General features: G+C 40.1%; 1 protein-coding gene and 1 pseudogene across 1 annotated transcript; both read left to right on the top strand.

Annotated features, from left to right (window-relative positions):
* The first annotated feature begins 4,411 nt into the window (after positions 1-4,411).
* Positions 4,412-7,863, top strand: LOC105921752 (OX-2 membrane glycoprotein). Its single transcript, XM_021313561.2, has 6 exons — positions 4,412-4,590; positions 5,316-5,405; positions 5,529-5,780; positions 5,866-6,171; positions 6,870-6,957; positions 7,056-7,863. The coding sequence occupies exons 1-6, from the start codon at positions 4,551-4,553 to the stop codon at positions 7,090-7,092; spliced, it is 813 nt and encodes a 270-aa protein (XP_021169236.2). The 5' UTR covers positions 4,412-4,550; the 3' UTR covers positions 7,093-7,863.
* Positions 7,864-8,181: 318 nt separating this feature from the next.
* On the top strand, positions 8,182-12,224 carry LOC110367511 (annotated as a pseudogene).
* The last annotated feature ends 217 nt before the right edge of the window (positions 12,225-12,441 follow it).

Raw genomic sequence — 12,441 nt, 5'->3', positions numbered from 1 at the left:
AACCTGCCAAAGTTTATGCCTTTCCTTCTTGTTCAACAATCACCTTTGAACATTTTGCATTACCATTTCCCAGATTTAGCTAAGCGTAGATGTTGTTATTTTGACTGCTGAACATAAACCGTTGGATCATATGATGGATGAAAGGACTCTTAGGGGAACCACAGCAGGTGATTTTTCTTTCCAAAAACTTCCTTGGTGGTGGTGACTTGCCTTGGGCGTTGTCAGACCAGTTACCTGAAATGTTGTGTTTATAAAAAAATACGCCGGGACTGCTGTTGCATAAACAACGCCTTGAGTGAACATCTTACACTCCGTACACCTAACACTCCCTAAAATCTCTACACATCGTGCAAAACAGGGCGGCATCCATAGCTGACTGAACATGTAAGAGGAATGCCCCTAACCGGATGCCGCCCTGGTCAGTTGCCCTAATAATAAAAATTGAAAAAAAGCATCCAATTTATCTAATTTTTCAGTCGAATGAATCAGCCAGGGTCATCAATCATCTCTTTATGGAGCATCCAAAATCACAAAATACTTTATATAATCTGACAAATACTGATTAAATTTCAAATTAAAGGAAAACAAAACATTTCCTCTACAACGGAATGAGACCAATTGTGACACAATGTTTTTGGTATTTACACCGGATACTTAGCACCAGCACCAAATAGGCTCTTCTAACATCTGCCTTGATGTTTAATGAAGCGTGGAACAGTGGGCAGTTTACGAGGAATTAACAAATGCGTAACCAGTGCGATTACAAATATAAAGTCCTAATACCAATAAAAGCTGTTAAGAGAAAGCCTCCGCACACACAACGAGAAAACAGAAGTTGCTTTCTGACTGACTGGCAGGCTGTGACCATCGGTTACTGGCAGACCGAGATAAGTGTAAAATGAGAGAAGTGACACCTGTGACCAAAATACAACTCAATCTGGTTTATTTAGCCTTTTGGGCACAAAGTTTGATCTGGTTTCATAGTAATATTACTAAACCCTAAGCCTGTCTAACCAGATTCTAGTTTAAAACCACAGATCAAAACAGGATCAAAGGTACTTCCCAGTCTTGTTTATTCCAGGATACAAGCAATAACAGCACACTAGTTAATCCATTTAAGATACAGTTTCAATACCCACTGTAAAACACTTACATTAAACCTTATCTGTGTAATTTAAGCACCACCAGATAGTCACTGCTTGAGTAAGAGCTGATGATACAGCCTGAAACTGAAATAGGGCAGACCATGAAGGAAAACGCACCAAATCAAAACTATCTACTCAGTTAGATTTATTTGTACAAAGATAATATAAAATCAATATAAACAAAACAGCGACGCAATTATATTATTATATTGCCCACACCCAGCTGTTAGGTTCTTTCCTGCACCGTGACTACTCTCTGTGGAATTGAACAAGAACTTCCCCATAAATACTGTTGTGGGAATAAAATTACTCAACAACCAAATGCGTGATGTTGTTTTCATAAACTTGAACACACCTAGAAAAAAAACAACAACAGGGTTTTGTAACGTAAAAAAGGAGATCAAAATAATATTTGTCAAACTTTTTTCCACTTTGGATGTGAAATATCTGCTGTGTAATTCCACTGAAAATCCCATTTGTTGTTCTAAAAAGATACAAAACAAACAAAAGAGTTAGCCGTGACTTTTGTCTGCGGCTTTATAGCAGACACTTGAAGGTTTCTGGGGCCAAAACAAAGATTTTATCTGCCTTGACGAAACCTCCGAATTATAATACTGCCACCAACGCGTTTCACTGTGAGCTTTGGTGTTCTTTAGGTCAGATTAAAGCTGGTGATTTGAGTGTGCCCTCACCCTCCTGTAGTTTTCTGCAGTTAAATGGGTCACAGCTGGTGTATCTTACCCCACTAGGGCTCACAGCTGTGTCTGTGTGTGTGGGGGGGGGGGGGGGGGGGGCTGGTTTATTAAGGACTGAGCTTGTCTGGTTTAAGTTTCTGCTCTCATGCTGATCCTGAATCATTGTTTGCTCCCGCCTGGTGGTCAGGGGGAAATAATTTGAGGTTTCTCATTTCAGACGAATGGTTATGGTTTAGCTTTCTTGATTTTTCTTTTTTTTTTCTTCTTGACCATGAGGTGGATTTTTTTTTTTTTTATTTTTTAGTTATTTGAATTTAATTGTTCAGTGCTTTTTGTTTGATTTAGCTCCAATGAAAACATAAAGATCTTCACTCCTGGACTTTTTTTTTGTTGTTGCACCCCTCTGCTAATCTCCCAACCTCATGATTTTTGGCTGCACAAAATCCCTTTTATAATTTAGCCCGAATATTTTTGTCAGCCCATGACGCATTCTTCTACAAAGTTTCTGCCTTTACACGAACTAATGAGCAACGTCCAGTTTCTGCAATGTCACGGTAGTCCCATATTTTCACTACTTACTTCTACATAATCATACTCTGGTATTTCTTATACACTTCTCCTGACTGATACCTTTACACAATAAGATCCATTGAAACCTGGCTGAAAACTGTGGCTGTAGATTAGGGCTGAAAATATCAAGACGCTCCTGCTAGTCTGGCTGAAGTTTGCTGTTAAGTGAGGAATAACGCGCTGCAAGGTGGCCATCATTAAAAATGAATGGACGACACGGAGGCGTGAACTGTCCGACTTCGGCAAAGTTCCATTAATTTCTGTTAATGGACAGCTTGTATGGCGTTATTACGCTTATACCATGGTCACATACAAAATAAATAAATATCAAATCAATTATCAATACTTTAATGTTTTTTTTCACCATTAAAATTGTAACATTTTCACAAGAAGCAGCTGAGAGAACTATTTAATATCTCTCGTTGTGACGCACTGCCAAGGTAACCAGCATCAATGGTCTTGTCATTACCTGCTAACATTTGCACCAGCGCAATAATAAATAACAATCAGGCTAATTGACCAGAACTTTTTTCTAGGTGTCCTATAACACTTTTTAATGGACACCCTGCAGCCAATCAGAATCGAGTATTCACCCTGACCATGGTATAACAGATTTAATAGAATGGATGTTAAGTTTATAAGCTGCATAAAGAGGTGCACACTTAATCAACCAGGTTGTTGGAGTTTTTATATTTTTAGCACTTTTTCCCCCTCATTTGTGATGTTGTTATTCGGATTTTAGAGGATGTATTTCAAATAAACAGTGGAAAAGATGTTTCACAAATACCTGTCATGGTCTGGCAAATTTCCTGTTTACCTGGTAATCAGCTCGTTGTTGCATGACACATTACCGTAATAACAAGCATGATCCAACCAGTATACCGCATGTAAGGTCTGTAATCAGCCGGCAGGCTGCTGCTGCTCAGTAATCGCTTCTTCCTGTTCTCCTTTCCTTGGTTCTGACAGAGGAAAAACTGATGACGCGATAGTCCAGAGCTACTGCACAAGTTACAGTAACATGTTTGAGCAAATTCCCTGGAGTCATCCATCGGTTTCATGAACCAGCAGACATGGTGAGATGATCAAACCTGGATGATAATCTTGTCACGACGGCACTCTGGTGACTTACCAAACATGAGCTACGCAAACTGTGGGTGGCTTTTCTTTTTCTTCTTTTTGATGAAGTGACACATTGTTCACCACAAACACCATACTTATGACCCAGATGCGGTAAAAAGGAAGTAATTTGGGAAACAGAATTCCTGTTAATAGGATAATTATTAATTAGAAATCCATGCCTTGGTGTTTCCTCAAGGCTACTGCCGCTGTTCAAAATGGGAAAGACAAGAAAACACGAGTCAAGTAACATATTGTGGGTTGATCGTCACGACATATCGGGGTCTCCCAGACTTTACCCCAGCTATTCATTTCCAGGCTTGTGCTATTTCTGCTGCGGTGATTGTGAAGGGCGCTCTGGGGGGAGCGGTGCATGCGGTAAAAACCAGGATCGATTTCGCACCTAATCAACACGAGAATGAGACTGTGGTCATTTACTCGCCAGGGAATACGAGCATCAAAACAGAAGACAACTTCAGGGAACTTCTGCTTTTAGCGTTAATGTTTTTCCCCCTTTGACCATTAAGATTACTGGCAGCACAGTCTAGTGAATATTCACCTTACAGAAGTGTCCGATATGCATTTACTGGCCGTAGCGAGAAAGGAAAACTGTGAAACACATATTAAGGGTTGGTTTTGCTTGTATTAATGGAAATATAAAAATAAACCTCGCAGAAAAGACCTAAAATTAAGCTTGCCTGATAAAGATCACAATTTCACATCTAGTTTCGGTTGTTCAAATCTGACTCCTAAGCTTCCATCTTGCCTTGCAATAAATACTTATTAGGCACTGATGGCGTATTTGAGGGTAAAATCTATTCAGGATTTTTGGATAGAGGTAAGTTCTGGTAAGATATGAGGAAGAAGAAAACCCCAAATCCGTCCAAGTCATGATTCAGCATGGGAGAGAAACCCCTCCAACCATGTGTTAGGTTTCATTTTCCCCTCCTCCTCCTCCTCCCTATAAAAAGCTCCAGCCCCAAACACAAGCCATTCATCAGCTGGGCTCAAGCAGTGACACAACATGTATCTGATTCTCATTATCGTATCTTTGGCTTTTGAAGGTAAGATATTTTTAGCAGCTTTTTTACTCCCTTACAAACATACATCAGTGACATATTACACTTCTTCATTTTTACATCACCTGTAACGGCTGTACTATTATTTATAGATTATGTTATCATATAGTAAAACGATATTTGTAACCCTGTTTTAAAAGGATTTGTAAGAATGTTGATGTTCATATAAAATATGTAAAAATATTCTTCGCTCTAATTAATAATATCAATATTATGTTAGGATTTACATTTCCTTTGAATATTATATTGCTCTTTATACTTGTCATTGATTATAAAATTAAATGAGCATCTTGGATTCATGTTTTATTTATAATAACAATAAATGATCCTGTTATTATTATTTATGTTTTATTACTATTACTGACAGTTTCCTTTATAGTAATAGTTTTATTAATTATTATGTTTTTCTATTGTAGTTGTTCACTTAATTTATTACTTTTGTTCATGTTGATTATCTATTTTGATATTTTGATATTTTACGCTTATATACATTTCATATAATACCAAATTATGCTACAAGAAATGTATTATTATTATTATTATTATTATTATTATTATTATTATTATTTGTTGTTGTTGTAGTAGTAGTATTGAAATTTGTCACACCTTTTTCATTTTAGTGAGTTGTGGTCATTTTCCATGCATGCAAATTAAAAAAGTTCTATCTTGCTAGCCTGTTAGCTGACACTGCAGCTGTGCTCTGTTTGCAGCCCAAGCCTCTGATATCAGCTCCCATGGGACAACCACAGTTATGTATGGTGAAGAGGCGAGGTTCACCTGTACGCTCGCAGACCCCACAGGTGAGTCCGTCTTTCCATCACAGGGAAATCCGGAGCTCTTCCTGAGAACTGGCTCTAAATAAAGAGCTATGGCCTCCTTTAAAGGTCACCGGTGGCGTAACCACTGCGTGTTTTCCCCCTCAGGTGTGTTGCAAGTTACCTGGCAGCGGGGCCTGAAACCGGAGCTGTTGGAAAACCTGGCAACGTACAGCAAGCGTTTTGGGGAGCAAATAAATTCGCCTTTTGCAAAAAAGGTGAGCTTCAACGAGTCGTCTCTAAGCTCCTCCTCCATCGTGCTGAAGAATGTGACGTGGGAGGACGAGAACTGCTACGTTTGCTCCTTCAACGCCTATCCCGAAGGCTCCAAAAGGAAGCAGATCTGCCTCAAGGTGGAAGGTGAGCTGCTGCTTTCATACCTTTTTTTAATTCAGGATGTCAGACCGTGTGCATCAGAGGTAACGGTTTCCAATTGTCCGTGCAGGAATTGTGAGCACGCTTGTCTCCACAAGCAATTCTACCACGAAAAGCGGGCAGAAGGTGCTCAGCTGCTCGGCCACGGGGAAACCTGCACCCACGGTGGACTGGGACATCCCGCCCAACATCACCAGAGTCCTCCAACCGACAGCTGAAGTCAGCCACAGCAACGGGACGTTCACCAGCAGTAGCAGCATCACAGTGGATAAAGACTGGACAGGACGTGTGGAATGTGTGCTGAACAAAGGAAAGAATGGAGAGCGGCGGGAAGAATTAATTCTCCCTGCCCAGCCGGAACCAGGCCCAGTGGAAGGTACGCATTCAGGACTTCAGTTTTTTACAAGCCATCATGTGGGGAGTTGTACCGTAAACAGGGATGTGTCCTGATCTGCTATCTGAGTAGGAACCAACCAGGGAGTGCCACTACTTTGGAAGTTCAAATTCCAGTTATTGTTTCCTTATCCTGCTTATGTGGAAATAAATACCTGCCTCTGATTCAAGGAAGTCAAATAGATACAGAGGAAATCCCCCAAAGGTTCCCTACTGCCCGGTAGTGATGTCAGATACCTCGTCAGACATTTCCGCCTCAGAAGGGCTGTCATTGTGTTCGCCTAACCAGGAAGTCAGGAAATGCCAGAAATTCATTTCAGGTCGCATGCAGGAGTGCCTGGGCCGGGACTCTGTGCTCGCCCTGCGAGGACAAAAAGACAGAAACAAATCAAACCGAGTCATGCTTCCTTTTACTCAGCTGAGCTGTGACTCACGAGGCTTTGGTTTCACTTTTAGCCCAGTTTCATGTTCACGGAAACCCCTCGTCACACTCTGCTGTGCAGGGCTGATCCTCACGCCCCCCCCTGGGTGGACTCTGAGGTTACTAAACTGACCCCAGAGGTTCATTAATCAGAGTTTTACAGTAACAATAAGACAGAGTGGGATTCCCAACTTCCTCTTTTGGGGAAATATGGTTGAACTAATTTCTGCGAAGACTAACACTGTGCTGTTTCTCTTCAGGGAAGCGGTCACAGATGGCTCTGATCATCTCAGCGCTATCGATCCTCATCTGTGTCATCGCTGTGGCAACAGTAGTCATCCACAAGAGGTGAGATATTTCACTTTCGCTAAGGAGCGACGTGACGGATGCTGTCGTAACGCTTCACATGCGTCATTTTCAACACCTCTGTTCTCTCTCTGTGGCAGATTAAAGAAGAGCGCCGACAGGTTCACTGCAGTTTGATCCACTTTTAAAGGCAGCAGAGCATCCAAGCATTACAACGACCTCTGAGGCTGCTGCACCGGTGACGTGAATAAGCTAAAGCCAGACGCTTCACTGGCTTTCTGGACGACAAATCCACTGAATTTAATAGGGGACAGATCACATTTCTCTCAAACTGCAGCACTTTGCACTTTAATACTGAGCTTTGCCGGCGGGCTTTGTTGAATGTACCAACCACTGAGGAACCCCAGCAGTGTCAGAAATAACAGGAGCTGTTAAGTAGGTGTTGTGCAATAGTCCAACAACAAGCTGACGTCCTGACTGCGAATTGAGCCTGTGGCGCCATCTGGTGGCCACGTGTGTGAATATGTTTCGTTTCAGCACAAACTGTCCTGAGAACTATTACCTCACTTACAAAAGCCTTCATGAGGAGTTTGTTTCCCTCCTAATATATAGAAATTATTTTTCCATGTTGCTTGAATGATTGGTTGCAGTTTGGCTCTCTTCTTGCAGTTTGCACGTCTTTGTTGTGGTTTAAATGTTATTTATTGCTTGCACAGAAAATGCAAAACTAACTTATACAATTTTTGTTTCTTTTTTCAATCTTTATTGTTTAAATGTGCCATTTTACTTCAGTTCATTTTCCCCAGGATTACTTGTTAAGGATTTTTTTTTTCCAATGTGTTGTTAAAGATTATTTATTTTCACATTTATTTAATGTTGTTTTGTTAAATAAAAATGTTCAGGCACCACGAGTTGCCTAAATTGTGATTAAAAGTCCTTTTCCTTCTTATAATATCACTGAAGTGTTGTCTGTGTCTCATATTTAGAGCCAGTCCTATCACATAGCAGCGTTATGAATAAAAGCGAAAGTGAAAGTTTCAATGCGTTAGTACCACTGTGGAGGGGGGGTGTGATTAGAAAAATATAAAAGAATACAGAAGAATCTGAGCAGGATCATAGAAATGAATAATCAATGTTTCTATAAATATTTAATTAATGTAGAGGTAGTAGTCTATGGTTTCAATTGGGCTGCTGCTTTTTTGCTATCAGAATGTAAAATGTTGGTTTGGTCCAAATAAAAAAAAGAAAGAAAATTGGCGGCAATTGCGCAAATGCAGAGCAATGGTGTCCTGTTCAGTCTTATGTTTTTTTGCTCTGGAGCTTCTTAACGGAGGTGGGAGAAACTTTACATTCTGTGATCATATTTTTTTCTATTTAAATAAAGTTGTATGATGCATGAATTACATTTCAACCCTGTTTTACCTCGTGCGTAATATCCTCAGGTTCTACTAGATTAGGAGTAAATGCTTTGTTGACAGCTAGAGGTAAATAAATTACATCTTTGACTGCTGATTAGATCACAGATTAATCTGATGGGTGTTAGTAACTAAAAAAAATTTTTTTAGGCTTCGAGGTCAGATGTGCAACACACAGATTTACTGCCTCTTGTTATACAACATCTAAAATGCCTTAAATGCGTGCAGTCTGCTCTGACACTTCCTGTAAAGAGCATCAGTGATGGTCTTTTGGGGCGCTGGGTTCCAATAGGCAGGGGAGGCGATTGCTTGGCTCCCCCAGAGGGCCAACGGTCTGATCAGATTCAGAACCACGACAGCAAAGAAGTTTCATAGACAGCACGGTTCTCACGCCCCCCTGCCCTGTTATTAATTAGTCAAACATGAGCACCAGCCCTCGGCTGCATAGCAGCATCAACTCTGTGGTTTATAATGATGCTCATGCAGTTTTAACTTAGCAAAGGAAGTTAGTCCTATGCTGCAAAGGCTGTTTCGTTTACTGCATAAGCCTGTGGCGTTAACTTGCGTCAAAGGGAAAAACGTATCTTTCTGGAGGCAAAAAAAGGAAGTAAATTAAGTGGAGGAAGAAACAAAAACCCACTGGTGATTGTGATGGCATATTGTGGCTTATTTAGCTCAAAGCAATAGATCTTAATATAGATTTAACTCAGCCAGGCCCATGCCATCTACCTGTATAGAATATAACTTATTTGCTTAGCAAACTCACTGTCTAAAATAATAACTTCCCATATTTTTTACTCAGAAGTTGTATTCAAACAGCCAAGAACAGCTGAGAAGGCTAAAATATTGACTTAATGTGCAAGAATCTTTCTGGTGCAGCTAATTTACTGTCTGTAGTAGGTGTTTGTTGTTTCGTAGTAGTTTGATAGTATGAAAAGACAGAATGTTAACATGCATATGTGCACGTTGTAATAATTAAAATTAATAGTTTACGATTTTGTCAGTTTTTTGTGGTTAAACTTGGTCCAAGGGGACCCCCTTGTAATTTTTTGCTTGTTGCCCTAAGAGAGTTATGCCTCCTCAGTTTTTCTGCTTCTGTTAATAAATGTCACATGATTTCATGTTTATGCAGGTCTAGCAGCTTTGATCCAAACCCAGCAGAACGTATTAGCAGCATTGGGAGAAGATGCTCCTCTCAGCTGTCTCCTCCTGGAAACTAAAGATGTCCAGCAGGTCACCTGGCAGAAGGACTTGGGGAACAAAGAGAGGAATATTGGCTCCTACAGCGAGTATTTTGGTCAAACAGTGAATCCTGACTTTAAAGATAAAGTTCAGTTCATAGAGGCTGGACTGCAGAAGACCTCCATAGTCATCAGGAATGTTACAGAGCAGGATGAAGGATGTTATCTCTGTTTGTTCAACACCTTCCCTGATGGAGCTCTGACAGCTGGAGAACCTGCCTGAAGGTTTATGGTGAGAACCAGACTGTATTACAGGGTTAACTTCTAGAACTAGATGCTGATCATGATGGTTGTTCTCTGTCCAGAGCTGCATGGACCCGTCCTTGATGTCAGCAGATCAAGCTCTCCTGCAGGGTCAGATGTGTCCTGTTCAGCCACAGGTCGACCTGCTCCCACTGTAACACTGACTGCTCCACAGCAGAACCTCAGCTTGTCCCTCTACAACACCACCAGGGTGAGCAACAGCAACGGTACCGTCACCGTCACCACCACAGCTCTGCTGTCAGCTTCCAGCAGCACACAGGTTGGATGTTCAGTGTCAGTTCTCTCTGCTGCTCCCAGAGAGCTGCTGCTCACCGTTCCTGGACCCTCACACACGTCTGATCATGGTGAGCAACTCTTTCAGAGACTCACATTTATAGACTGATTATGTCTTTGCGATTTTAAATATTTAAATTTCATTTTGAGGTTTGAATGAACGATCTGGATCACCTGGCAGAGACAGTGAGTTTATTTTCAGATTCTCACATGTTGATTTTTCATTTTGTTCTGTTGTCATTTTCTCTTCATCCTGAAGGATGGCCTCTGATTATTCCATTCCTGATGGTGGCTTTCTGCACTTTTATTTCCCTGATCCATCTGAATACTCTTTATAGGAAAGGAGCTTCGCACATCGTGCGGATTTCAGACAGACTTTAACTCCGATGTTTTTATATGAAGGAAACGATCATGGGAAATGGGAGTCAAATCTGAACCTACAGCTTCAAAAAATGATCTACAAAGTGGGCGTTCTCCTCTATCTGGACATTTTTGTTGATCTCTGGGATTCCCACAATCCTTTCCGCCATGTCACGCAAAGGATTGTGGGCTCCTTTGCGCCAGTAAGGGACATTGCAAGGTTCCTATAAGCTAAACTAGCCGTGTGAGGAAGCATAGAGGCTCCTTTTCCTTCCTCCTTCCTTACTGACTGCACTATTCAGACAGCACTTATCATGGTGACCGCTAATGCACTTCTGCTTTGGAAAAAGAGTCCAAACTCAATAAGGGTATGATGATGGAGCCTTAGTGTGGCAGCATTCACTTCTGAACTAGCATGTAGTGACAATGGACAGCTGCTTAAATTTAGTATTGCATTGCATTAATATTTATGTATTAGAATGGCCTAGTCAAAGTCCAGACCTAAATTCATCTGAGCTTTACCTGCTTTGCAAAGAATGAGCTAAAAATAGATACATCTGTAGATGTGCAAAGCTGCTGTAGTGATACCCTAAAATACCTGCAGATGTTATTGTAAATGTTAATCTGTTGTCATGTTTTTCCTTTTTGCTTTTATTAAAGGGAAATCTCAAATCATTATGGTAGCTCTACCCATTGGGCTGACCTGCATTTTGGTTCTTGTCCTCATATTTCCGTGTCTAAAACAGAAAAGGCGAAACAGGTAATAACCACTTTTACTCTATTTGTTGTCTTGGGACAAATAAATCACTTACAATATTAAGAATTCAAGAGTAGATGGATGTATTCAACGCTTCAAAACTTATAAAACAAACCTATAAACCATTTTTCTGTCACTCAGGGATCTGGAGGAGAACAAAACACCAATAAAAACAACCCAAGACCCAAATGAGTAAGAAAACATTCTAATTAAACAACTTTTCTCTTTTTATTATAATATTAATTTATTATTTCTGTTTTTTAACGACTTTAGCTGTATTGCAAGATAGTTGAAACTATTTTTTCTCCTGTAAAATTACTTTAATATCATGTTGGAAGTTAAACATATTAAACTCAAATGTTACTTTTTTGTCATCTTTATATTTTTAATTATTTACCCTTTGATGTGATTTGGCCAAAATGTTGCTTTGTTAGAGGAATTTAACTAATATCTTTATTTAAAGGATGAAAACAGCGTTGACAAAGGAGAGCGAGATCAGACAGCGATCAAGTGTCAAAAGAGTTGAAAGAAAAAAACAACTGACACCCCAATCTTCAGTGAAAAAAAAACTTTCTTGGTGAACAATTTTGTTGTCAGCCTGGGGTGAGAGTTAATGATCAGTCTGCTGATGTTTACAGGAGCTTTTGTGTCTTGTCAAACCAGAAGATTCCCATTTCTACAGCTCATGCCAAGAGACCTTTGATTGTACGTCTTCTTAAATTACAGGAGGCAAATCACAGTAACGACAGTTAAAATTCAATGTTTCTTTCACTTTTGTGTCGATTTACTTTTTTCCTGTTTACCTTTACATCTCTCTGCCTGTTGTTTTGTTCCCCTCTATTCAAGCAGCTGGTTGTACGCAGCTGAAAGAAAATATCAGAGATCCTTACAGGATAAATGCACTAAAGTCCAAATATAAACAATTCATGTACAAATAGAATAGGAATCTGTTTGGAAGGTTTTCTGTAGTATTTTGAAGGATGATATTAAATACTATTAAACTGAACTTGTTTGTATTACATTGTCCTCTGTAATCTTTAAAAAGTAACAATTTAATTTAAACTGAATTAAATATAATTATCAGAGTTCTAATAATCAAGATACACAACAAGTAAGACAGGGGTGTCCAGGGTGCGGCCCAGTTCCCCTGAACTGATTTTGTGTGGCACCAAACTGCAATCCAGAATGATTTGGCCCACCAGCACAGGTTGTTTAT

This window comes from Fundulus heteroclitus, chromosome 24 (assembly GCF_011125445.2).
Source record: "Fundulus heteroclitus isolate FHET01 chromosome 24, MU-UCD_Fhet_4.1, whole genome shotgun sequence".
Taxonomy (NCBI): domain Eukaryota; kingdom Metazoa; phylum Chordata; class Actinopteri; order Cyprinodontiformes; family Fundulidae; genus Fundulus; species Fundulus heteroclitus.
This window is presented reverse-complemented; position numbering and strand designations above follow the sequence as displayed.

Coding starts and splice junctions, on each gene's coding strand:
- LOC105921752 (XM_021313561.2), top strand. CDS start 4,551: ATGTATCTGATTCTCATTATCGTATCTTTGGCTTTTGAAG. Junction 4,591..5,315: donor CGTATCTTTGGCTTTTGAAG/GTAAGATATTTT, acceptor CTCTGTTTGCAG/CCCAAGCCTCTGATATCAGC. Junction 6,172..6,869: donor GGAACCAGGCCCAGTGGAAG/GTACGCATTCAG, acceptor GTTTCTCTTCAG/GGAAGCGGTCACAGATGGCT.